Consider the following 26,567-nt stretch of genomic DNA (forward strand, 5'->3'; position numbering starts at 1 on the left):
CTACTGAATAAGGACATAATTCTTCAGATGCCAAACACACAACTCCTACCAACTTCAAATCAGTGGCTCTCAGGAGGAGAACCTTCACCTGAAATATGTATTTAGGCTAGAAATAGAAAATCAAGTACTCCAGTTGCTCTAGCAGATTATGGAGGGATTTACAAATAAAACACATTCCGAGTGCTTGAGGTCGATTTTGGCAGCTCTTAAATCTTTTTCCTATTGAAAACTGCTGTTTGCTACAGTATATATAAAAAATTGGATTTTGCTATAGTGACAGCATTTCAACATATAAAAGCACCACAGAACATGGAATCAAAGCTCTGTAACTAATTAAGCTTCATAGAAAATGCTAACATGTATTTCTTAAGGAGAAAATTAGTGTGGTAGCAACTGTATGTCACTTACCTAGAATGAACCAACCGGCTCCATTTGTAGCTGCTATTTGTCCTCATTCATTGCTAACAGCCTTCTTCAAACTAACACTTGATAAAAATTAAAAGATTCTAATGCAGTCCATTGGACTGTATGCTTAACACTCAAATAAATATAACATGGCCCTATGCATAATAATCTTCTTCAACTACAGGCACAGCAGTTCCAAAATAATTCTGGATTTTATTTTAACTTAAACTTTCTTACAATGTTGTAAAAATAATTTACTTGTGTACGTGAATAAAGATAACGCAAGGACCACATTTGTATATAAAATTGTCTTGAAGAGGCCGGTAATCCAATTTGTTTTCATTAGTGTTGCACTGAGAGCACGCCTAACCAAATGCCCGTACAAAGACCAGCAAACTGATATCAGTCAAATCAGCAGACCTCCTTCACTTACTACCTTTGCTTATTTAAACAAACCAAAAGACATGGACTGTAACTCCCTGTTCTATTGAAGGGTTACAAATACAGACTGCAAAAGCAAATTAACCCTCTGAGGAGAGGGCACTTCTGAAATAAAATGGTGTTTTAGGAAACTATTTTCTGAGATCAAGCTTGAAGAATAATAGTGCTAAATATTCTACTGAAGTTTGAAAACTCAAAGCTTCCTTAGTTAAAACAACATACATCTTTGATAGCTTATATTAATGGGTATGGTAGCTTTGCAGAGTATTGTTTATGAATATAATACATACATAGTGCTGGGTTTAATATTTTATTTGAATGACCTTTAATGTTATGCAAAATAAATTGTTATGTTACATCCACTGTGACATCAACTAAAATGTGAACTAGTTTGCATAGGTTAGTACTTTGGGCAGCATGATGTTGCTCTAGTCCACCAAGGCTTAAATATTCACAGTGTAGAGGAAGAAACAGGAATTAAAGCATTTCTACTAAAATATATTTTAATAGCTGGTGTTAACTTTCTGCATAACAAAAGCCATATTAAGATGATACATCATATGATCCAAGAGTAAGTATATCTGTTCTTTGAAAAACAATTGTTACCTTCATAATTGTATACTCCCAAATACAGTACAGTTTTGCAAAATAACTAAAACTTGACACACTTTAAAGCAAACATAAGCCAAACTGCACAGCGGTTCATTTTTGCTTTTTATGTCACACTGCAAAAACCAACAGCTGAGAGAGTTTCCAAATCATGCTAATCAATGTCAATACAGTCATTGCTGTCTTCCAATGGTCTAGCAATTTCTAATAGTAATATTAAATACACGATTGAAATGCTACAGTATAGCTTATTTCCCCCCCTAAAATAATAATAATTAAACAAATGTCAACAACAACTGGATTACAACTTAAGTACAATATGCAAATTCTATTTATCAGACACAAGAAGCATATGAAATTTCTTTGACTATACTGTTGTAGTGCAGGCAGTTTAGGAAATATAGCTTTCAGGTTTTCTTTCAAAAGGAGAGATGGGGTTCCTATGGCATAAAGCTGGAGAAAATCACTAAAGCATTGCAAAATGGTTTATTCTTCTACAGCTCACCAATACTTTGCATTTGCCAGCACATCAGTTTGGAGATCTTTCAACAGCATCTTTTGTCTGTTTCAGTATATTATTTAAACATTTACTAACTAAAGCGTATTCTGTATTTTAAATGGAGTATTAATCAACATAACTAAAATCTAACATTTTATACCCTGTACCACTTTCTGCCAAAGACTTCTGTATTTGTCATTTCTTTTTCATTGTACAAGATGACATGCAGTCACTGTACAGTTAAAACTAGAATTATTACCTTTCCCAAGTATTGGAGACCTTCCATATCCCCGAGGAACACTTGGTAGGGACATATTTGTCAAAAATATAATCCATGGGAGGTGATTCTCTGTCAAATCCCAATCTGCTGAAGTGGTTTATGGTATGTCAAATGTAATCAAGGAAACCCTGTTTCATCAAGATTAAATGCTAATGTTCCATCATGAAAAATTACAGCTGCAGTATCTGTAAGTAGCTTTGTTTAGAAAATGAAGATTAGCCAGGCAAGAAAGAGTAATGAAAAGCAAGGCACCCATTTGTTCTTGTATATATGTATGAATATGCTCTGTGTTGTTTTCCATGTTTCTACTCGTGTTAGCAAGAATTACAGCATATTTTATCTTCTTTATTTCTAAAATGCTTAAAATGGAAATGTGTGAACTTCCAACCTGAACTTTGGAACATCTTGGGGAATTTGGCTCCTTAAAAGTCTTTTCCTTTCCCCACAAAAATGTTGTCTACAGGAAGAAAGTACAGTGAGGGGAACATGCTGTGTTAAAAAGGAATACATAACTTTAAAGGTGACAAGACAGCATATAACGTCTGTTCACACCTATATCCCACTGCATGTAACAGGCTCCAACATACGCCTTGTAAAACCTGTGCTGGCACAACTTAATTGCCGACATACTTTCACTACCTTACAAATTTTAGATCTTAAAAAACATTTTTATAATTGCACTCTGATAATTTTGGGCCTTTGATAGCATTGCTTAGAACAAAGCTGCATAATGACACTAAAGTTTGGTTTATATCAAAAAGCAGGAACCATTCCACATGAACACAAATTACTAAGCATATACAACGTAAAAACCTGACTACATGAATAAGTAACTTAAAACAGATCTTAATAATTCTGCTGACATACCATTCTCAAGAGAAATACAATTCACATACTGTTTTGTTTTCTTGACCTTTTTTATTTTGCAAATTGCTTTAGCTGCTTTGCCAGGCTAATGAATATTCAAAATTCATAAAGGAAATTTTATTTCCATTGTTTAGCATAACATAGTTCTCTAATGTCATCAAATGCTCATTTCCTGATTTACTTTTCACTATACCTACAGTGTTCACTGTAAGCTGTCTCCTCACTTGGGAAGAATGCTAATGTATTTATAGGTCGAGACTTTCTTTTTTATAAGTCACTAAAAATTGCAACTTGATGCAATATATCTATTCCCTGTATTTCTTTTTATTCATATCTGGTTAAGAAACTGACAACTTGTTTTTACAGTTGTCAGCATTACACAGCTAATAGAGCAGCACAGCAGCAAGGGATAGCCAATTCTGCCTCAGGCATCATCAGAAAAATTTGCTAGCCATCGTAAGATGGGATTTCTCTCCTTGATGTTGATGGCTGGTGATGAAAACCAACAGGGAAGCAGACTGCTTCCTTCAGAGCTTCTAGCTCAGCTTACCACAACAGCCTTTTGAAAAGCCATTTGACTTGCAAAGCTTGCTAATTTAATGTGGAAGTCACCAGTAATGCATAAGGGTCTGTCACAGCAGCAGCCCTATATGCAAAACTTTCAAGAATTTTAAATGACAGCACCCATACAGATTGCACATTTACAGTATTGCATTCCTAATTTTAAATGACATTTTTTGAAGTTAGATGCTCCTGGTCAGCTTTAGGCTTGAAATTAGGCAGCTGACAAGAAAGCATAGGCAATTCCACAGTCATGGTCATTTTTTAATTTTTTTTTTTTTTAGCGCAGTCATTCCTCCCTGTTTGGCAGCTGGGATCAGCCCTGTGTTAGCAACACCTAAAAAAAATTGCATAAGCTTTCCAATTCCTAATTGTATGCAAAAATAGAACTACCAGGCATTTGCATTGATAACTTTCAGTTGACATAACACCACCATACTGCATTCCTTCTTTATTCTTTAAATAGACATTGCAGGCTTGCTTACTTTGTGAAACGAGAAATACAAAATTGTCTGTAAACTCTATATTTAATTCTACTTTAAAAATTTCAGAAACAGAAGAAAGCCAGTGCAAGCTCAACGTTCTGAGACCTACTCCAAAATTAACTTCTCCAGCAGATGGCTGAACACCAGAATTGATACTATCAGCAAAACCATCTTCTTCCTTACACATGTATGCATCCACATGAGTAAGTTCCCATGTGAATCTTTAACTCTTTTGTTCTTCCTCCCAGAGCTTCTCCCTGGGAAGGAACACGGCACCCTCCTGGCATCCAGTCAAAGGAAAAGCACCTTCCCTGTGACCCAAGCCTGCTGATACAGTCCCTCTTACAGGTCCATTATGTCACCAGTTATTTGATCCTCTCCTCAGCCTCACAGACCGAGACCTGGATCTCTCAGTTCTGATCATAAGTTACCAGACACCAAATAGCGTATCTGAAGGTTTGCCAGCAAAATATTTTGACTGTTTTCTATGGATGGCTAAACTGAAGCATGATGGCATGGAATATGTTGGACTTCTGTTTAGTTAGTTTTCCCTTCGGTGTCAGTTATGAGAAAGATTAAATCAGTAAAAGAAAACATAATATTTCTCCATTGTTAATCATTTGGCAAGCATAAAACCCACTGTTGGATCACCAAGATTGCTGGAGGAAACTGAGGCAATAGGCCATTGAGCTGAAATGCACTACAATAACCAGAGCTCTCCTCCACTCCTCGATGGACGTGCAAGTATTTCTGAAGCAGGGGTAGGTACATTAGCTCATCAGCAAAGCAGCCATTAAGTGAGTTACCTGTAGTAAGAAGGAGGGATGTAACTGCAGGCTTTGTGTGACTGCACAGCACTGGGGCCTCACACAGGATATTTATTTACAGCAGTACAGGTGAAGGTAAAGGAACTAACATGAAGTATTTGTTGTACATTGCCCTAATGGAAGTTTATTTAAATGCTAAGTATTATTAGAAGGAAACAGAAGAGTTGACAGGTTTTATACTCTAGATAGTCTTTGCAAGGAATTTTCTGTGGAAAAGATGCCAAAGAACCATGAATTCAGGCACGGATCTAACTGATGGACTGGGATGCAAGCAAAGCTGATAGAAGAGGTCACTGTTGGAAATAAGAGAAAAAGGGTAATCCAGGAATAAATGTGGGTATGCAAGAGTCAGGAAATTTTTGCTGTCAAAACAGACCTGTTTACTGTAAGGCTGCTGGGCAGTAGGGGGTTTTATTTGGGTTTTTTTAGTAGCATATTACTTGTCATTATTTCAAATGATTGAATTATCTACTTAGCATTTTAATTTTTATTCGGATGCTAACTGCTCAAACATTAAACACCTCCCTAATAATCTGAAGATGTGTTCAAACTCAGTGTGTTAACCTCCTGTGACTTCAGAGTGCCATAAGAAGTGAATCGATTTTATGGTTGTTATTATAAAGAGAAATAATGTCTTTGAGGTGTAGGGAAAAGGTATTTCCCCTTTACAACTAATTGACTAAAACCTTTACAGGATTGGCAGCACCAGGCTTCCATATATGTTTTTCATTTTGAGGGAGCGCTATTATATGCAATGCTCTTTTCAAAGCTCTGAGCTTCTTGTTGATTATTTATCTTTACTTTGAAGGACTCTAAACTGGATTCTGAGTGAGAATGCAGACTGTTACAGCAGTGTTAAAGTAATGAACATGTACTCTTAAAAGATTCTTCTGACTTTTTCTAAAGGGTTAGGTTTTGAGTAAATCATAATAAAGCTCAAAGGACTAGACACAAAAATTAGTTAACAAACTCAATATAATTTGCTGGAAGCATTCCTGTTTTCCCAGTTCTCTGAACAGTACCATACATCCAGCCATCATCAATTGGTTGCACATTGATGATATAATCACCATCCCTGAAGGAAACTTCATCTTCATCTTGAGCACTGTAGTCATACATAGCTCTGTATGTTCTCTGTTGAAGGAAAGAAAACAAGGCTGTAAAGTCTCAAGCCTAAACAGAGATAGATTCCTTCTCTTCTTTGCACAAAGAAAATGAAAAGAGCAGGAAAAAGAACAGAGGGAGAAATCACAAGTTACCTGTTGAAAAGAAACAGTACACCCTCCACCCTGGCAAATATGCAGTGAATACAGCCCCTTTTTCCAAGTACCAAAATAATTCTTTTTGTGAACCTGCATTGTCCAAAGTCCTCATACAAACAGATTTCAAGCCAATCACTGCCTCTTGAAATATTCCACCTGTTGTTTCATACATTCACTAGTAACAGTTCATTACATCTAGCCATGGCTAGCTGTGCTTCTGCTCCCTATTTGCATGACTCCCAAATAGCTTCTCCTGTGTCTTCACTACAGAAAAGAAACACATTCTTCATCCAGGTCATTAACTCTGCCATCTCACTGAATGTCCTTCATTTCATTAGGATTTTACCCCAAATTAAGAATTAGGAATGTATTACTATCTAATGAAAAAAAGACAAGATTTTTAAAAGCCTGCAAAAATACTTTTTATTAATACTCGGTTTTGCATATTCAGATAAAAGATCGATCTAAACAGAACACCAAGGCCTATCATTAGCTAAGCCAAATTTCTCTACACCTCTGTCCACTGTAAGCCAAGATTTTAATTTTCTTTCTAAATAAGAGTATTTATTTCCACTTATAACCAATAAAATGCTGGAATTCAAAGTGGATTTTCAAACTCAGAGGGAACAGTCTACTCCTGTATCTTAACAGAACAAAAAAACTAGCTCATTTTAAAATTCCCAGGGATACTTGCTTTTCCTTACCCTGGCTCTTGACAGAAGTCAAGAGCAGTTCAAGCATCACTGATAATATTCAATTTCCCTACCAGCAATTTTTGATATTTCACCATATCTAGCTCAATTTTTCTGCTACAAGGATTCAAAGAGAAAAAAAGGTAAAAACAGTCAATGTTTGAGTTAATGCCTAGTACTACTGTCTGAACCTTTTAAGAGACAGCAAACTTTTTTCTGCTTCCCAGCTGAGGAAAACAGGTCTGGATTAATTTTAATCCATCTCATATATGGGGGGTTGAGGGTTTTTAATGAAATTATTTTCAGAAAAGATGGAGATTCCTCCACACACAGTAAGTCATTTGTCACATGTTGGAAATGTGGGATCATCTAATCCAAACACTATAGGGCAACACATTATTACTGTTCCCCTGCTAGAAATACACTTTTGTCTTGATTCTGCCTTTATCATTGGTAGTGCAGATTAAACACTACAGAGAAATCAACTCCTGGTTAAACACTGGAGACCACTACCATTCCTGACAAGCCTACTCTGAACTGTATTTGAGTCTTGCTCTGTATAATTGTCCTCTGTCATCCCTTGTAGTGTTGCCACCCTACAGGCTGCGACCAAAAGTGATCTTCTACCAGAGGTATGTGGTTTCTTGGTGGTTCCTTAATGTCTTCCAAGTGTTCATGGAAGGTGATGAAAAAAAGCATCATTGTTTATGCACTACATCAAAGCAACAAATTGGGAGGGTTCTATCATCACCAATAATTCCTTAAAGATTCACAAACTAGAAAACCAGTGGTCAGAAGACCCTAAGGAATGGTCTGTGCCTTTGAGAATTTTATTTTTTCCAACTATTTCAATTGATCTCTCTACTGAGCCTTAAACTAACTCCAAAAAAAACAGTGGAGAATATGCTATTACAACAAGCTCAGCAGCAGTTAGTCCTTTAAAGAATTTATTTCAAAAAAAGGTCCATTTAAGAAAAATGGTAGTAAGTCCATATCTGGCATAAGGCAGAGAATAGATTTTCCTCTGAGCCATGCTTATATGTCTCCCTTAAATGGGCAAAGACTGGGGCAAGAGATTAAATGTTTTTTTAAAGTAACATATAATTGGAAAAAAACAGTTGTTTTTACTCACCCAGAAGGATGCTCACTCATCCTTAGAACATCATGGTATAGGACATACTAGTGCTGTCTCCTTTTAGGCAGACTACATCACTGTAGTAGCACAGTTGTGAAGAGAAGCTAGTAATTTCAAACTTTAAAAAAATTTATTAGGGCCCTAAATGCTGCTGAGAAACCTAAATTTATGGCCTTAACACCTAATTAGGTGCTAAATGGCTGTCAGGAGAAATCTCCATAATAATCCTGTTAGCATTTAATGCCTAATTATCACTTCAGAGTGTAGTCTGGGCTATATAATTGAGAATTACAATGCTTAAAGGACTCCAAGCAGGGATTTCTAAAATGCATTTTAGTGAATTATTTCTCTGTCAGCAGTGAGTTTAGCAAGTACTGAGAGCACAAGAGGGTATAAGAAAAGGTTGGGGTTTCTGTAAAACAGTCAAACACTCACTTATCTCCCACCTCCTCAAAGGTCTAACTTGCAGCTACTGCTTAGACAGAACAGTAAGTCTTGTGCATATGAAGTACTGAAGCCCAGCTCTCATATTCCCAGCTCCCCAGCCAGATGTGAGCTGATAGATGCATATTTCCACTTCATCCACCAGTTGATACTTATTCTATGGATTGCTCCTTGCAAGGAAAAGTACCTGTTGTAGTGTCCTTCACATAGAACAGCTATCAAGGAAAGTCAATTTGCAACCTAGGTTTTGCTTTCCTATCACTTTTAGTTATCTAAAAACATAAGAACACCCTCTGTTATGTTCCAAAGAGGGAAAGAGCCTTCAGGGGTCTGTTATAAAACATTCTATACTCTGAGCAACAATATAATTCAGCCCATTATGCAAAACTGCTCATAGAAAGTGAGCAAAAGTTAAGAATCAGAAAATAACACAATTTATCTAGGAAAAAAATCTACGCAGAGACTGTGTTAGGATCATGCTCAAAACTAAATCAACCAGAATTTGAAAATTTAGAAATTAGAAAATTTCTATTTCTCAGTACAGGAAATTGGTGGACATAATTATAAAATGAACTTATGTCTTTTGAGACCCTGATTTGAAAACAGTGCAATAAACCGGCTGAAAGGAGTAGGTTTTACTACAGCAGCTAATTCTCCAATCACCCCCACCCTGATACAAACCATGGGATCTTAATCACCCTCGCCCTAGAGATGTGCTGGCCAAACTTATGGGTGGCTTTGCCACCTTCATTGCTTTTCATTAAGTCTCAAAAACTGCTTGTGCTTTGAGACCAGTATTCAGGCTGGGATTTCTTTCCTCCCGTCTCTTCCCCTTCTTACTTTCTTCTCTTACTTCTTTCTTCCCTCTGCCTGGCTTAGCCAGACATGGCTGCATCTCTGGCAGTACTGCTCCAAGCCCAGAACCAAACAGGCAGCTGAAAGCAATGAACCTAACAGTGTTTAAGTTTATCAGATCTCCTAGTGCGTGTCCACACTGCATTTGAAAAGCACTCCAAGGCTGCCTTCCATCTTCAGTCTGTGCGAATCGCTACACTTAAACACATCCCCAACCAGAAGTTTCCTCCAGCACACACTGGGAACCCCTTGTGCCACCCCAACAGCTGAGTGTAACATGCCCAGCACGCCTGGATAAGATGCACAAGCTAAATAAAAGACAGTCTTTTGATGTGAAGGTGGAAAGGCAAGGGAGGATGCCAGGCTTCTAGCTGTATCTGAGATACCTCTTTTGGAGCAGAATCATCACCCTGGGGCGTGATAAGATCAGTTGCTGTTTCCTTTTTTCCCCATGATAAACAACTATTATCCCTTAAAAGAATGTCAAATTATAACAGTTTCACAAAAGGGATAAGAAATCCTGTTGAAAGGAGACAGTCAATCCTTTATTTTTTAAATGCTTTAACTTCACTCTCTTCCTTTTCTTATTTACTTTTGCATTCCCCATTCTGGAAGGAGAGGCAAATGATGATTCTCAAGATGACTGAAATGATATTGTTTCAACAGGTAGCCCACCAGATCAGTCACTGGGAGATAGAAATATCAGGGAAATAGTAGCCATCTACCTGCCCACATAGCTATGAAGGCTGCTAAGTGCATTTTGAGATTTGCAGGCATCTCCATTCTCTGTCTGCTGGATTTGAAGACTGTTTGCTTTGCTCCCCACTGACTAGCAAATCTGCTGGCAAAGCCCAGGCTTCCAGGTCTCCCATTTTTTGGACTCTGGCCCTTTTGGAAAGCAGCCAGCTCCCCAGGTGCCTTGCGATATCCTTGGAAATTAATGGTTGATTCCAGTATCAGCTGCCTCACAGCTGTCATGCAGGTGTCCAAAGAGTTTCTCAGGTTATTGGCTCACCAAAAGATGCAGGTATCTGGATCCCAGACTTCCCAGCAAGTTAGCCCCCTCAGTCCCCAAGCAGCTGAGAAAGTGGCAAGCCTGAAAGCACCCAAACCTCATAGAACATCATGATCTTTACAACATAAAATGCCATGGAGTTTCAGTCTTAAAGAAAAATACAAGTTTCAGCTAATCTTGAAAACAGTTTTTTTCAGCTTAGCAAGCTCTCAGTTTAGTTCATAACTAAATATTTCATCTCTAAAGAGGTGACTGAGGTAGCAAATATACATCCATTCAAAATAGTTTAAAATTCAAAATTACAAGTCAATATTTTTAAGGTAAAAGGTGACTGGATCTGAACTATGAAATCTCTAGGCAGTGATATGATAAAAAATAATATGATAACCATTAAAACTGAACTTTATATGTAAAGATTTCCAAAAGGAAAAAGAAGCTCAATTTCCTAAAAATTCCAGCTGAATACCCATTCAGCTCTCCTTCCATGACCAGTTACTTCTAAAATGAAATATTCACTCCAGCTTTACATTCCCATCCAGCACAATTAAGAAATTCATGACTGTGGCCATGGTTTCATGATAAAGCTTCTTCTCAGTCACCCAGCAGTATAACTCGATTTGGATCAGGCACGAGTGCATGCATGACTCTCCTGTTGAATTAGGAAGGGCACACCAATATGGAGTCTGAGGTAAGTTTATATAAGTACAAAATCAGCAGGTCAAAAAATCTGAAACAAATTTAAACCAACAGGGTCATCATAAGAGACTGTGGTTTTCATCCAGTGCTAGAAGCCTGAATTCATCAAAGCTCAGCCTGTGAAATACTGTCCAAGCATTTACTATTTGTTTTAAGTAGACAGAAGATTCAGTTATTTGTCTGCCTTCTGGAGATCATAAATAATTTTTTTTAATGCATTCTGACATAAAAGTTCTTGCCACTGCCCTCAGTCACTTAATCTTTTTTATATCTGAGGACTATCACTTGCATTTAGGACTAGGACAGTCAAATAGCCCAACTACAGAACTCAAGCGTACCAATTCACTCATTTAAGAGATTTCACAATAGCTGATGATGTTGCTTACCAAATAAAATCATTCTTCAAATCCAATACTCACCAGACCTGCTGAATGAGGCTGTGAATGCATGGACCTCATGGATGACATACTGGTCTGGTGCATGTATCCATATCCCTGGGACTGGCTTTGCTGATATGCCCCAGGGAGAACAGGGGCTGTGTGTTAAAGAAATACAGACACATTAATTAAGTTTTTAAAAAAGTCCTTATCTAGCATTTTGTAGAAACTGTAGATTATTTGCATTGTAAATAACAGTTCCTCAGTATGAAACAGTTCAGAATGATTTCCATATACAACATAGGGCTTTCCATAGGTAGAATTACACATAAATGTAAAGCCATAGCAATATATCCACAAACACTGTCAAGGTTAGCTGGAAAGAAAAGCTCAAATATCTTAATTAGTCTGACCACAAAAAGGTGTACAAAAGCTTGAGACACCACTAAATTTTGATACTGCCACAGATGACGCACTAAATATCATGTGCCATAAACTACCATTTTTAAAGGAAAGATTGATGAAAAAAGCTATATACTAATACAGTTTTGAAATGTTTCAGTAGAAATTCTCTGCAATTAGCTCTTAACTCATTGCAAACTAACTTGTATTTATTGGGCTATGAACAAAGAAGGACTGTGATTCACAGGAAGAGACAGAAATGTAAAAAAGTGAGCCCACGGTTGGGTTTCTCAGTTTATTCTGATTCCACCAACTTTCTTAGCCAAACACAGAGATCAATGGTTACTTAAGTATTTCCAAGTCCACCTCTTTCAGTATCTTCCTCTTACCACACAATTGTTCCATCTCTTTCACACATATTTTATTCACATTATTTTAACAATTACATTATCTTAACAATTCTGTATGCTAATCATTAACATGTTGACTTTTATTGTACCAAGAGCTGCTGAAAGAGTTATTAATACAACCAACAAGGACTCTCTACCTCTACAGCTTACTAGGAAAGCATTCGTAAACCTTCCATATCTGCTCAAACACCTTACTTCAGCAAGACCAAAACAGAATGAGTTAAAAACATGGTTGATCAAAAAATATGCGAGAAATAAGCACAGCATAAGTGATGACTCACTATTTTCCTAGCAAACCCAATAAGCATTTTTAAAGCAAAATTAAGAGACTGAAGTGGTTTTCAAAAGCTAAAGATTAAAAGTTTAGTCACCGCATATTTGTGCATGTTTTAAAGACTCTCACGCACTCTGAGAATAAAGACTTCTGGCTTGTATGGAGGTTATTAGCCCTTCTCCACTGTTACCAGAATTTTACTAGTTCAACTGGAAATTCATTTAGCTACACTGAAAAGAAAATGCATTTCTGTTGCTACTTCTTCAAGTGGTCCATCTAGCTGGTATTCTAACTCCTCTGACAAAAGCCATCTTTTGCTTACAGGAGATGGAGACCATGCGGCCCATGAGTCAAAAATCTTCAAACATGGAATCATTCAGCAGTCTGACACTTTTTGAGATACATCTCTTGGTCTTGCTGGGAACTTCAGGAGCACCCATCACACACAGAATCAAAAAAGAGCAAAGCTAATGTAGGATTTAATGGGGTTCAAAATGTATGGAAGGACCCAGGACTTTTAAAATGAAAAAACATGGGAGAAGCAGGAAACCTGCACTAAAAAAAAAAAATTAGGAGAAGTATTTATATTTGCAGTAATAACACTCTGTCCTTCTCTGCTTCTTCAGGATCAGGACAATAAATGTGTGTGAAAAAGGATTAACAAGAAAATGTTTGCTGAACTATTTCAGAAAGAAAAGTCAATCTTGTGCTTTCAGCAAGGTGCTTTACCTATCATGCTTCCCCAGCTAACAAAACCACTGATTTTAACAAAGGTTCTTCTTAAAACATCCATTTAGTTTTAGTTAGCATATTCAAATGCACCAAGTATGTAATTACAATTTGGGATGTTACTTTTTGCTCTACTATACTTGTAAAGATACTTAACACTGTATATTTAACTAGGGTTTTTCTGATTTAGAAAACATGTTTCAAACTATTGTAATGAATAGATTGCTTTGTTAAGTGAGTGAAATTAAAGTGATACACAGTCAGATGCAACACTGGAACATGATGAATAATGGATGTTTTAGGAGTGCCAAGTTCATTCTAATGACATATGAGTACAAAGACATTTTAAGGCAGTTTAATCATCAGAGAATTGCTGCTCGTTAACATGTTCACAGGATTATCATGCATTAAGTGAATAGTCCTAAGTAATTCATGAAATAATTTATGTTTCAGTGTTGTTACAAGCTATTTCTACATGACCAGATGTAGCCCTTCATGAGAAAATAGAGAAAAAACCATCATTTAATCAAAGGTTCTGCAATCAAGCTGGAATGAATGTGTTTTGCCTAATTCACCACCAGCATAAACGTAGGTCAGTTCATAGAAGCCACCGGAGTCTCATCTCCTCATACCAGCAGTAAATTGGTTATGTGGGTTGAAAACACACAAGCTGAAAACAGCTTAAACTTTTTAACTTAATAGAAAGCAGTATCTTAAGCTGACAATGGCCGCTGATCAGTGACTGCCCACTCTGCAGCTACAAAGGGCTGGTAGCTTTTCCCTGGTCCCCGGCAGGGGCAGACCCCCTGAGAGTCCCTTTCTTCTTCCTAAAAGTGAAGACACTGGTAGAAACTTTTTACTCGATTCCTTCTCCCCAGAACAGATCTTTCTCAATTCCTACCAATCATCCCTTGTCAGTGTAATGCAGCAAGTGTACTGATGGCCAGCTTTATTATAGCCTCCAAACTGACAGGCTTATTTTGGGGAGGATAACTCATGCCTCCTGCCTCTGTGACAACTGTCAGCAGCAGGTCTGAGACGTTCTTTCCTCTTTTGTAATCAGCTTCTCACAGTCTGAGAGAATTCTGTCAAACTGTCTCAGCAAACCTGTTTGCTAATTTACCTGCAACAATGGAAACCGTAAACCCAGAAATAAAAAAAAAAAAAACAGGAAATAAAGCATTTCTTCCAAAGCAGGAGAAATTTTAGGAAGCATTAGAAGCTGAAATATTAGAAAAAGATTCTATACTATCAAAAAGAAGGAATTTCTAGGATTAGCTTTGCTAATTGTCTTCTAGTCCTTCATTTAGGTATCATATATATGAGCATATATATCAGCAGATATCAGTGTTGAAGACACTTGATTGAATAATTCCACCTTTTTTTTTCCATTAAAAGAATACTGTAGTAGGGCCGCAAAAAATGACCAATAGTTTTTAACAGTTTTTTACAAAAAGTACTTAAGAAAACTCCAGATGGTTGCCTATTTGGAAGATCATTTGGGAATCACATAAATAAGCAGGCTAGTGAAGAGACAACAGATCTGAGCTGTGTTCCTGGTGATGTACAGATAACTCAAGGTGAGATTAAATGATGCAGAGAAAGAGTTTGACTTTCCACCATCATCATCACCCATAGTTAACTGCAATCTTTTGGCTCAGACCAAAGTATAAAGTTCTATAACATCACTGACTGCAGCAGCAGCAAAAAGCAATGGTTTTAGTTAACCTAAGGGAACAATAAAACACAGTGGTGGAACACGAAATTCATTTAGCTGAAGCCAGATTTATTGGTGAGGGAGCTGAGGGCTGACCATTGCTCCCAGAAGTAGAGGTGGATGTTTTTTCTCGTTGCATTAAGACTTTACCAGATGCATTCTGATGTATCAAAACTTACTTTTTTTTCTTGTCCCACTTACCGAGCAAGCCAGATATACATTTTAAATTATCTACTCGAAGAAATTTATCGTATATCTCTTACTATATCTTTATAGGCTTCCCCAGAGAAAAGACAGAGAAAAATGAATGAACATGATAAAAGGCAAACAGAGAGGAAGCCTCCAAGAAAAAGAAGAAGCTGAAAGAATAATAACAAGTATCAACTTGCTGCAGCAGACAATGGGGTCTGCACAGTGTGTACCGATCAGGACATGCTTTGAGAAGGACTGGGAAAGAAAAAGGTCAGACTGTGGCAACAGGAAAGGTATAATTAAGAGAGCACTGTATAATTACAGGGTTAAAAAAAAGTTTATTCTAAAAAGAAAAATCATTTAAAGGGTAGGTTCCAAGATATATTTTATCAAAACCATACTTAAACTCTTTCATTCTTTCGTACAGCAGAACCTTGACAATCCATGGTAAAACAATGTATCCCCACTGCTAACTACTGCAGTTTTGCAATTTACTAGACCAGATGTAAAATGACAATCACTTCATTTACTTACAGACATCATGCAGTTTTAAGCATTTATTTCACTTCATATTTTGATGCTATCTCAATTCATGGTTTCACTACTACGACTTCAGAGAACTCACAAAGAATATTGCAACATTTTGTAATAACAACAACAACATGAGAGAGCAGGAAGTAAAAAAGGACGATGATCATTATGTGCTTAATTCTAGTGCCTGTAAGACACTAGAAATCAAGTTGTAGGTTTTCTGAGGAGCACAAAAGTTGCAACAGAGCCAGAACACAGCATCATCACATGTCTATGTGCTACTGACATTATGACTAGCTCCCTCAAAGAGATGAACCTGTTACAGGAATCATGTTGCTCCACATATATTGAAGTCCTTCCCCTGTTTTGCCTTGCCGCTGCCTCATTTTCTACAGATTGCAATGCCTAGAGCAGGCTTCATGGCCTTACTTTACAAGGCCTCTCCCACAGCTTTCAATTCCTTCTTTCTTTTGCCCTTCCAGTAGAAGTTACTCAGCTATGTCCCATGCAGCAGAAAACGTTGTCAAAGTAGTGATGTAATCAGACGTGGGTAAGTCTAGGTCTAGATTACACTTCTGGGGTGCTCGGGTACACCCCACTTGTTGTTCCTGTAGATGGGCCGCTGCCCGAACTTCACAACCCCCTTGACCACTTCCCAGTCCAAGTTACAGGAATACGTAGCTAAGGAAATACGGCCTTAGGGTAAACTGTTACTGCTGTGTTGAAGCTGGTAGATAATAACAACTGATACCTTTTTAAAGCCTTCTCTAGAAAGTGTCACAGAGGTAACTTTGGTTACAAACTCTGGCTTGGTACTTTATTTTTTTGTGTTCTATCACTTTCCCCAGACATTGGCTGCTGCTCCCCATCATTAAAATATTTAAGTGATCTGGGTTGGAAGAGACCTCTAGTTATAATATAGTCCATTCCCTATTTAAAATCAGGGCCAAATTTGCAGTTAGGCTGGGTTTCTTTGGGCCTGTCCTCTAATTTTGAGTTCAGGATGGAGATTTCACTGCACCTCTTTGGGCAACCACAAACCCTATAATTCCTCCTGTTTATTTCCCATGCTGTGTATACTCCTGTACAAGCTCTTGAGATGAGCTCAGCCCAGCATTGCATTAAACATACAAGCATCCTGAGAAACAGTTTTAAGGAGAGATTTGAAGAAGGTTTACACATTAGTTCTGCAGAATTTCACAAACGGCAGGATAAATGGAACATAATTGTTGTCAACCAAGAATTTAATGAGAGTTTTAAAGAAGGCCCATATCACAGGCTAATCAGAAACAATAATCTTGATACTCTGGCAGCAAGTAAGGCAGGATAGATATGGTGAGGATAAGATGTGAAAGACATAAAAAGAGAAGAAAAGCACCTTGACTGCTATGACAGATGAGCTTTTAGCAGGTTTTTAAAGATGATGTGCTAAACATCATTCTCTCTTAAAGTTAAGAGTGTTGAAAGAATTTGGCAGGAGTCATGAGGTGATAAGTCTCAAAGAGGCTACAGGCAGTCCACCCTTGATTCCCACAGCATATCTGAGGTTGATGCTCCATGAGCTGGCTGAGGCAATCTAACACTCCCACCACCCTTTCTGTTCCTTTCAGCTGGGTTGGTTTTCTGTTGGCTTGATGAGTTAAGTCAGCTCAGCAAGGGATCAGACCAGTGACAGATGCAGTGCAAGGAAGGAGACAGGACCAGGTACCCAAGGCCACAGGCAGCAGAAGGCAGCAAACTGCTAGATCAGCTCAGCTGTCCCAAGATATGCCCCTTCAAGCACCTCAATTCTGTGCAAGCTCCCTCTGCATTCAGACCACAAAAGAGCTGAGCCTCTCACAGATGCTTCCCTCCAGATGTCCCAGCATCCAGCTCCAAGCAATGCATCCCATGTAATGCAGAATGCTCCTGAGTACTAGCATGTGGCATGCACTGTTCAACTACTTGTATCCTAGGTCTCCACGGTATTTGAAAAAAGTCATAGTAGAAGTTTAGAGAAGATTAAGCCTAATGCAGCCAGCAAGGGCTGTTTACTTGATAGTAAAAAAGGGTATCAGAGAACTTAAAGCCTTTAATGAGTGTGCAAGGACTGCCCAGAGATAGAGATGGTGAAGAGGCTGAGATGAGGTACATAGCTCTGCAGCATCTCCATGGTACAGACCAAGGGGATAGTCTCTAAAGGACACAATAAAAAAGCAGTCACAGCAGTACAGAGAACAAACGGAAAAGTACAGATATGTTAGATACTGATAACATCAGGAAAACCTCAGTAATAAATTTTCCAGTGAAGAACTGATTGCCAGGAATGCTCCTGTCCCAGACTGGGATGAAAAGAAAAAAAATCTCAAAGATTCATGCAAAAAGTAATTTTAAAAATCAGGTAAAGAAACAATTTTATGCCAATCATTTCAAAAGATCTAGGTTTAATTTTGATAATTTTCAATGTTTATTATAATTTGTGACTCTTCAAAATTAAACATATTTCAACATAAAGCTGGATTCTTTGTTTCAAAAATGTCAAGCTATAACTGTAACAATCTCAATACTGAATAAAATGGGGGTTTTTAGCATTGGGACATTAATCACAAGTGATCCATTCCTATAAAGAAGTCTCGCATTAAACTGCTATCTTCTGATGAACAATACTGAAAAATTCCCAGTCATCTCTAAAGTTAAATTGCTCAGCATTAACTTTTCAAATAAACTAGAAAATGGAAACACATACTCTAAACTGATTATAACTCTTATCTATTATAGAGTTTTATTATTTTCTAGTCAGCAACAGTAGCACAGCACAGTCAAATTTACTGGGAATAGGTCAGACTGCATAAGCATATAAAAAGCACTAACCTGAAGACTGCAGATGGTGAGACCTGATACAGAACAGTGCTGTTTTTAGAACAGTAGAAAACAACATGGTAAGGCATCTTGGCATTTTTTCTTGTAACAGTAACTTTCCCTTCATTTCTTTTCTTTTCTTTCTTTTTTTTTTTCCTCTTTTTCTTGCCCTTTACTCGTCAGTTAGGCTGCTTTCACGGATGTCTGAGCTACCAGGCTTGTTGCTCTCAGTGGTGCTGTCAGAAGCAGCAGTTTGTCTACATACTATCCATTACAGGAGTCAGTATTAGTTAGTAAATTGGAATATCAAGCCCAGATATAATTAGGTTGTTGAAATAACAACCTGAAAGTATGGCCTAATTCACACAGGGTGCTAATAAATATCTGCCATGCTCACTGACCCCATTAGAATTGAAGCTCTGAACTACTTGGAGTCAGTGGCAAATTCAGAACATTACAAGCTTAGGAAGTTTCCATAACCTAAATTACAAAGATATAAGAAATAAACCATGCAATCTTCAAATACTTGGAAAAAAAAAATGGGGGGGGGGGGGTCAAAAAAATTATGAATCTTGTATTTAAAATAACTAATATTAATTACTCATGATGCAAAAAATCAAAATATCTCTACTCTCAAGATTACTTACTGACATACTACAATGGATAAAATAAAATGTTTTAAACTAAACTTCATTAGTGTCATGATTAGACTGTTTTAAGCACCATTATTTTATAACACCTTTTTATCAGCTAGCAATAATTAAGCCTAACTATATGTACCCACCATGTAAGCTGAAGTAGATTATTATGGGAAATGCAGAATCATACAATTATAACTCTTCAAAGCAGTTTCAATAAAAGAAATTAAAATTTTATTTTGAATGAAATTACAACTGATCACACATAGCTGTTTAGCATATGTCAAAGAAAACAAAGAAATTTTGAAAGGAAAGAGAAAAAGAACATCTAATGTGCTCATGCCACATGGAATCCTGTATTTTATTCATAATTTGTTTTCCTTTTAGGGGGGGACTAGCTCATATTTCAGTTACTCCTGAGAGAAAACATAGAAAAAATTCACCTGTTCCAAAATTCCCGATTTGTATGAACAGCCAATATCATTAATAATGGCTACACTGGTCTTTGCTGTGTAAGTCCATCATGCATCCAATAGCAGATGGAGTGGGAATTGAGAAGTACTAGCTAGTCCAGTGGAAGAACGGTTGGCAAACTGCCTCTCTAGTACATCATGGTCTATGTGTCTGGTCATTCAGGCCTTCTCCTTAACTCTTCATATTTTGAGGAACAGTGGATCAGTCATTTCCATTATATTCTTCTTCAGAGCAATCTATTTCTTGAGGTCCATCTGGCCTCTCTGAGGGGTCTAAATCTCTGTACTGCAAAAAGCCAGTCTCTCATGGACATTTTTTCCTTTAAATACAAGTAGTATGGCTTTCATTCCCCTTCAGAGGAACTCCACAAAAGGGCTATATTCAGAGAAAGTCCAGGCTAGCACAGTCTCCAGAAGCCATGTCTGCATGCAGTATTAAATGTCATAGTCTAGAGAATAATGAAAGGAACCCAGGATGTCCTGTTTTCTGCTGTCAACATTAAAAGAAAGAGGACAGTCAACTGAACATTCACCCTCTTCATCAAAAGACAATAACACAGGGAATATTTTTGCCAGAAAGTGCTTGTGGATATTCCTTAGAGCATCATTTCTACTGAGGAACAGGGGGTGGAGGATACCGAGTCACAGCTGAAAAGCCTTTGCAGTCATTAACACATTATTGCTGTTGTAAAGCATCACAGACTTGTAAAGTATTAAATACAGGTAATATTGTGCTCTGCCAACAGGAAAGGAGAAGAAGCTGGATGCCAAACAGTCCCTGCCTGTGACTGTGTCTGACTGTAGAGCAGTGAGGTGGTGAGTGGCAACTTCACAGCCTGCAAAGAGCACGAGCTAGTCCTCTCTTGGCAGCGCAGACAATTTTGATGAACAGAAAATGCCATCAGCTTCCCAAGACTGCCTTTAGAAAGGTCATTTAGGACTGTAAGACCATAAAACACTCAGAAGAACAGATTTGATAAATGTAATTCCATAGCAGCCCCTTAAAATATAAGCTTTTTCACACAAAAGCTAAAGGTATTGGTTATAAAATAGGGTCGTAAATGATCTCGCAGGAAATTCAGTAAGCAAAATGTTTCAACAGGTTACCAGCCTTTAAAAACATAGGAAGAGGCTGTTCGTAGTGCTCACTTATACTGACATGTTTTTGTGGTTTTTTTACTAAAAACCAGGATAAAATAGAAGTGAACACAACACAAAATTACAATTTAGAATGAAAAACAACAATTATTGTCTTCATCCAACTTCTATGAACAGTTGTTTTCGAGATTTTAGAAACTGTATGAATTCTATAGCGGACATTTAGAATTTTATGGGCAGTTACAACAATCTACTTCACTTACAATTTAATTCACTTAAAATACAAACCATTTATCCCCCTTCCAGATCCCACTGACCAGTTCTTACTACAGCACTGAAAAAATAAAACTACCCTAAAACTGGAGTCCTATTTGTCCCCAGTTTTGAATCCTAAAATGTCACTTTAGGGTTATGATGATGAACACAGAATATTCTAAACCACTTAAATGTAGAGCAACTGACAAAAAATTCCGTTTTGAATATTCAGCTACAAAAACTTTTCTACATGTTTAATTCACTTATTTTCCTCACAAAAGGAGATTTAATACATTAAATACTCTATTGCAACCTGAGGACAAAAGAATTACTAACTGGGACAAGCGGAGAATGGATTGTTTATTTGGAGCACAGTTTATACAGATGCCATGAGAGTGCGGAGGGGCTTGGCTGGTTGCTTCTGCTTTAGCAGAATCATTGACCTTTCTGGATTGCAAAAATGATTTTGTTTTTACTATAGTTTCTAAAAGAAGAGGTCTTCAACTCATCTCTACGTCTAATGCATGTATTCCCACATATATGTTCGACGTTATATTATGTGTTAGGAACTGTTCTAGCAGTTCAAATATAAAAGGAGTGCCCCCATTAATTTTATATGGATTATAGCAGAAAGTGCTATGAATATTATTTTGGAATTAGTCGTCAATGGTAGCCATACAGTCCAAAGAGTTTAGCCTATGTATCTATTAGTAACTGGTGTACCATAATACTTGCACATATCCCCATTTCTCCTACTGGTATTGTAACTGGAACATAACCAAATCACAGGGCATCCTGCTCTGGAGTTCTGAATACAAATTGCAGTCAGGATTTGGTACCACTGACAAACAAATCCTGTTGCCAGCTGACTTTTTTGGCTGATATTCCACCTCAGCTGCAGCATGTCTTGGCTGAGAAAACAGAGTACAGTATGCCTTTCCTTTCCTCGCACACCGCACCACATTCTTTTATTTATGAAGGCACAAAATGTCTGAAAGCCAGCCTGAGGAATCCTTGGTCCTGGTGGGGCCACGGTGCACCACAAGAAGCTGCAATTCCTTCCTAAATTGTGAATAGGCAGGTTTTTGCTCTAGGCTTCCTCACAAATGGAAAGAGTTAGTAAAATGAAGGTTATGTTAACATGCTACACTACCCACATGCCTTCAATCACAATTTGAACTCACATTTACTGAACATCAACTGTTGCCCACTTGCATTAAAGAGAGAAGCCTGCAAGTTCTCACAGAAGCTGTGCTTTGATTTCTGTGCAGCTATTTACTTGCATAGTGGGTATAACCAATCTGAGCAAAGGTGGAAGGATAGCATCAACCAGGATCGAGTATGTGACTGCACATAATTTTACTAATGATATTTATTGTCTACTGAATATAAAATCCTCTGAAGTGTATCAAAAGCTGCTCTAGGGGATCACACTGAATAACTGAAACAACTGCTTGCCAAGGGAGCCATTAACACTTCCAACTGTTGAGTCACTTGAAAATTTCCCCTCCACTTTCTGCTCACTAACCGTTTAAAGGAAAAAGGAACATCAAACTCAGACAGCTGGCAGGGTGAACAGAAGGATCGCCTGAACTGCTGCCACACTACAGAAATCGAAAATGGGATCTCTTCTGGATTCTCCTCCACCTGGATGTGTGGGAATTGCCTTTTGGTGCTGCCAGATGTCAAGGTGTGGGAGAGAAGCATGGGAATTAAAGATAGGCAGAGGGAATCTAAGCAGAAATATTTTGGAAGTGTGAAATGTAAAGCTCTCCCTGGAACATTAACTCATCCTCAGTGAAAATACACTGAATGAAAATGTGCTTTCAGATGAATCACAATTTATATCTTAATATATTACAACCAATGTGGGATATTTAGTTATATACCCAGAGCCCTAAATCAAACCTTCATCAAAACTTAATTTAACCCTCACTTGGAGTGCCATATGAAGTTTCAAGTTTTACATTAAAAAATGAGATTTTACAGATACTTCATACCTCTGTTACGGAAGAGAATGAAACCTAATCTTCTGGACTAATTTCTCTCATGTTCTGCATTAACAAAGCACTCAGCAAAGGACACTAGAAGTCCGATAGTCCAGACTAGGAGAGAGAGATTTGATAATCCTCAAACTAGTGCATAAATGTGGTCCCACTGCCATTCTGGATTCCTAGATTTACATGGCTTAAAAGGTTGAAATGGATTATCCACAGGAGACCAAATTATATATTAAGCAGTCAGAAATCTTCTTTTCACAGAAACTTACACAGAACTTAGCAGATGTGTAAGGAAGACACCCACTATGTTTCTAACTGAAATCTGAACTCTCACAACTAACCTTGCATCTAATTTTCCTTCTTACCTCAAATCTAGAGGTGAAAAGGTATCACCTTTCTAACATCAGAAAACGTCCCACTGTTTTCAAAAACTCCTCCAGCTGTAATGTCATTATTTTTAATCAGGAAAAAAAAAAACCCTTATGCCCTTTTGAGCATCAGGAACCACTGCAAAACAGGAGGCAGAAGCTGAAAAAGCAAGACACATCTCCTTCAAATGAAAGGTAGAGTGTTCAGAAGGGAGAGAGCTCTGTCTTGCTGCCTGAACAAGCACTGTCCTTTTGGGGTACAGTGTGGTTAAAGCAAACCTCTACAGAGGAAACTGTATCACTTCAGCAAAAATCTATTTGAGAAGGGAAGACCAGGATTCACTAGTTTGGAAGGAGTGTAAGCTCTCCAATGACAAAAACTGTTCATGTTAAATAATTTGTGGCATCAGACAGGTACCAAACATATGCATGCACTTGTGCCCATGTTACATACACAGAGAAGTATTTAGCCAAGTTCAAAAATATTACCAGAGGTTTATGGGTGATGTAATTATTATGCGTCTGCAAGCATTTGTACTACATTATACACTTAGGAACAGAAAATCATCTGATTACCAAGACGGAAAAGCACAGTTTTACCATGACACTGTTGAGTGGAATAAGACTATTTTTTCCCACACATTTCAGGTTGGCAAACCTGCTGGGGGCTTGGATGTAAAAGAAGCAAAACCAAAGCACCATCTAGTTCGAAACAAAAAAAAGCCAAACTCAGAAACAGATGTAAAAGTCTGGTAGATAAGGGAAGTGTGGATGTGACTGTCACCAAGAGGGAGTACACAAAGCGTTCTTTTGATGTGTTCTGCCTTCTGTGGCAGTGCAGCCCGCTGATACACTTGAAAAGGGACAAGAAACCCACAAAAGCCTATAGTTCTTCCTGTGAAATCTACAATTCCTCTCCCTCCAAATGCCATATTTGATTACTGGACTCTAGGGAACAACGTTACAGAAACAGAGTTCAGCTACCTAGCATAAAAGAACCATTCTTCCTTGGCTGCCAGAGAAGAAAATACAACTGCTGTGTCATTCTGCTTGACCTCCTTAAAATGACAGAGCTTAGCAGCTGAATATGAAGAGGGATGAAGGATTTCTGCCCTGTACTCCTGCTAGCTGCACCTGGAGATCGAAGGCAGATCTCTGTATTACAATATAAAGAGCAGTCAGGTATTATTCCCTCTTTTTTAATTTGACTTGTCTTTTACTAATGGTGATTCTTCCCATCCTCAAAACCAGAGGGTTTTTTATAAAAAATGATGGGAAGGACAGAGCAAGGAAGGGAACCAAATCCTGTTTCTTTTCCTCTTCTTTTTCCATCTGTTGTCAGAAGAGAAGAGTATTACCACTGTCCCAACACAAGTAGACTCCTTGGCCAATGTACCAGGGGGCATCTCTGCAATTCCAGCGTGTGAAATGAAGAGTTTTTTCCTCCATGTCATCTGACCAGTTTGTCTTCTGATGAGACTAACCAGGAGCAGAAGCAGCAGCACAGTTCCTTGTTCTAGAATTTTCTGTGGTACATATGGCTGGGTGTCAAAGACCCAGGGAAATCCTACAAATAAACATTTTTAGATACAGAGCCACAGATACTGGTGTGTGCTAGAGGAAGAGAAGGAGACATCCCTGAAATCAGTATTTAAAATGTCAGTGTCGGGCTGAGGAACAAAAGCCCTCTGCATGAGCTGGTACACAGTGTGATGCTGTTGCGAGTAATACACAATAATACATGAAGTCTACATTTGCTCTTTGCAGGGTTGTGTTTACACTGCAGTTCAAACAATAGTTCTCCTAATGGCCTACAACATGTTCCTGCCTTAGTGAGGAAAGGAGAAAGATAACCCCTGGAGTTTGGAGAAAGGGAGGGGAGCAGGTTCAGCTACTCTGGAGCCTTTCTTCTTCATAAGGCTCATATCACACAAGGAGGACACACCACTAGGGAGAGACATGAAAGGACTTACTGTTTCTCATTGACTTAATTTCCTCTCCAAGCTATATAAAGACTTCAAAACTTTAAGTACCCATATCCCACAGGAAGATACTGCGGTACTGTGTGTTCTGCAGTCTTCATAGACTTTGGAGTCAAATTGCCAGCATGCCCATTTGCCATATTTATCCCTCAAAGGTTGTTTGCCCTAATCTTTTCTGGATCTGACCAATTGTTATGTAGTATCAATGAACTATCTCATACGAATTTTCAGTTTTCTTATAGCAACCTACAGGTTACTTTTAAGGTTGATCACAAAAATTAAGAGACTATCAAGATATAAGTGGAATTTCATGGTTTGTTGAAATTTGTGTATTTGGATGGCCAGTGTGACTAAAAGAAGGTAGCTTCCCAGGTAAAGGAAAAATGAGAGACCTGAGTGTTAGTGGCAGACCCTTTTCATCAGAATAAAGAAAGGAAGACCTTAAGCCTCAGATCAAGGCCTCTTTGTGTTAATTCTCACTACTTGGTCTGGTGGCGGCAGGTGAACTGAATCTGAAGAACTTAGGCTGAAGGAGACAAGTGTAAATTGTAAACATGTAGCCATTCAGTAACACACTGGCTCCAACCAAATACATGAAATTTTAGCACTCATTTTTAAAATGCAATAAAAGGCACTTGAAAATTCTGTCCTAATATTCACTAAGGTTTCCTACATAACATGAGCTTTTGGGAGGACAGCAAACTTCATTTCTGTCTCCTACAGACTGACTTCTATATAGGTTTTAAGATAATATGATGATGACTTAGAAAATAACCAAGAAATCAAGTTGTTTCCCAGCAGAGTAACAATATATCCATGACTGAAAGGAACTGATACTCACCTCTGACTTTTCTCCATCTACAGACTATACACAGTTTAAAATAAGAATAAAGGGACACTTCAATATGCTGAAAAATTCTGAACATATGTTAAGGAAAAATGTATATATCATGTCTATATGCTGATGCACACCAATTAAACTAGAAGGTAAGAGGAAACAGAAGACAAAAAAAGAAGGTCAAAAGCAAAAGGGGAGAAAACCAATGTAAAAGGTTTCAACTAAAAAGAAAAAAGGGTGTACCAGGGACAAAAAAAGTTAAATTCATCTATGGCAGGACATTCATTAAGATCATTTTAAAGTAGAAACCTTCAGACTGAAAGCAAAACTTGGTAACATTAAATAAAATCCTGCTGATTTAAATCAAAGAAA

General features: G+C 37.8%; 1 protein-coding gene across 1 annotated transcript in view; it reads right to left on the minus strand.

Moving 5' to 3' along the window:
* Positions 1-5,523: 5,523 nt before the first annotated feature.
* Positions 5,524-26,567, minus strand: part of NEBL (nebulette) — a 91,708-nt gene continuing 70,664 nt past the window's right edge. The window contains exons 26-27 of the mRNA XM_010579516.1: positions 11,493-11,608; positions 5,524-6,108 (exon numbers count right to left, since the gene is read on the minus strand). Of these exons, the coding sequence (XP_010577818.1) occupies positions 5,932-6,108; positions 11,493-11,608 (293 nt within the window). The 3' untranslated portion in view covers positions 5,524-5,931. The remainder of the gene's footprint in view (positions 6,109-11,492; positions 11,609-26,567) is intronic.

The sequence above is a fragment of the Haliaeetus leucocephalus genome, unplaced genomic scaffold, assembly GCF_000737465.1.
Source record: "Haliaeetus leucocephalus isolate CR32 unplaced genomic scaffold, Haliaeetus_leucocephalus-4.0 Scaffold0, whole genome shotgun sequence".
In the NCBI taxonomy this organism is placed as follows: domain Eukaryota; kingdom Metazoa; phylum Chordata; class Aves; order Accipitriformes; family Accipitridae; genus Haliaeetus; species Haliaeetus leucocephalus.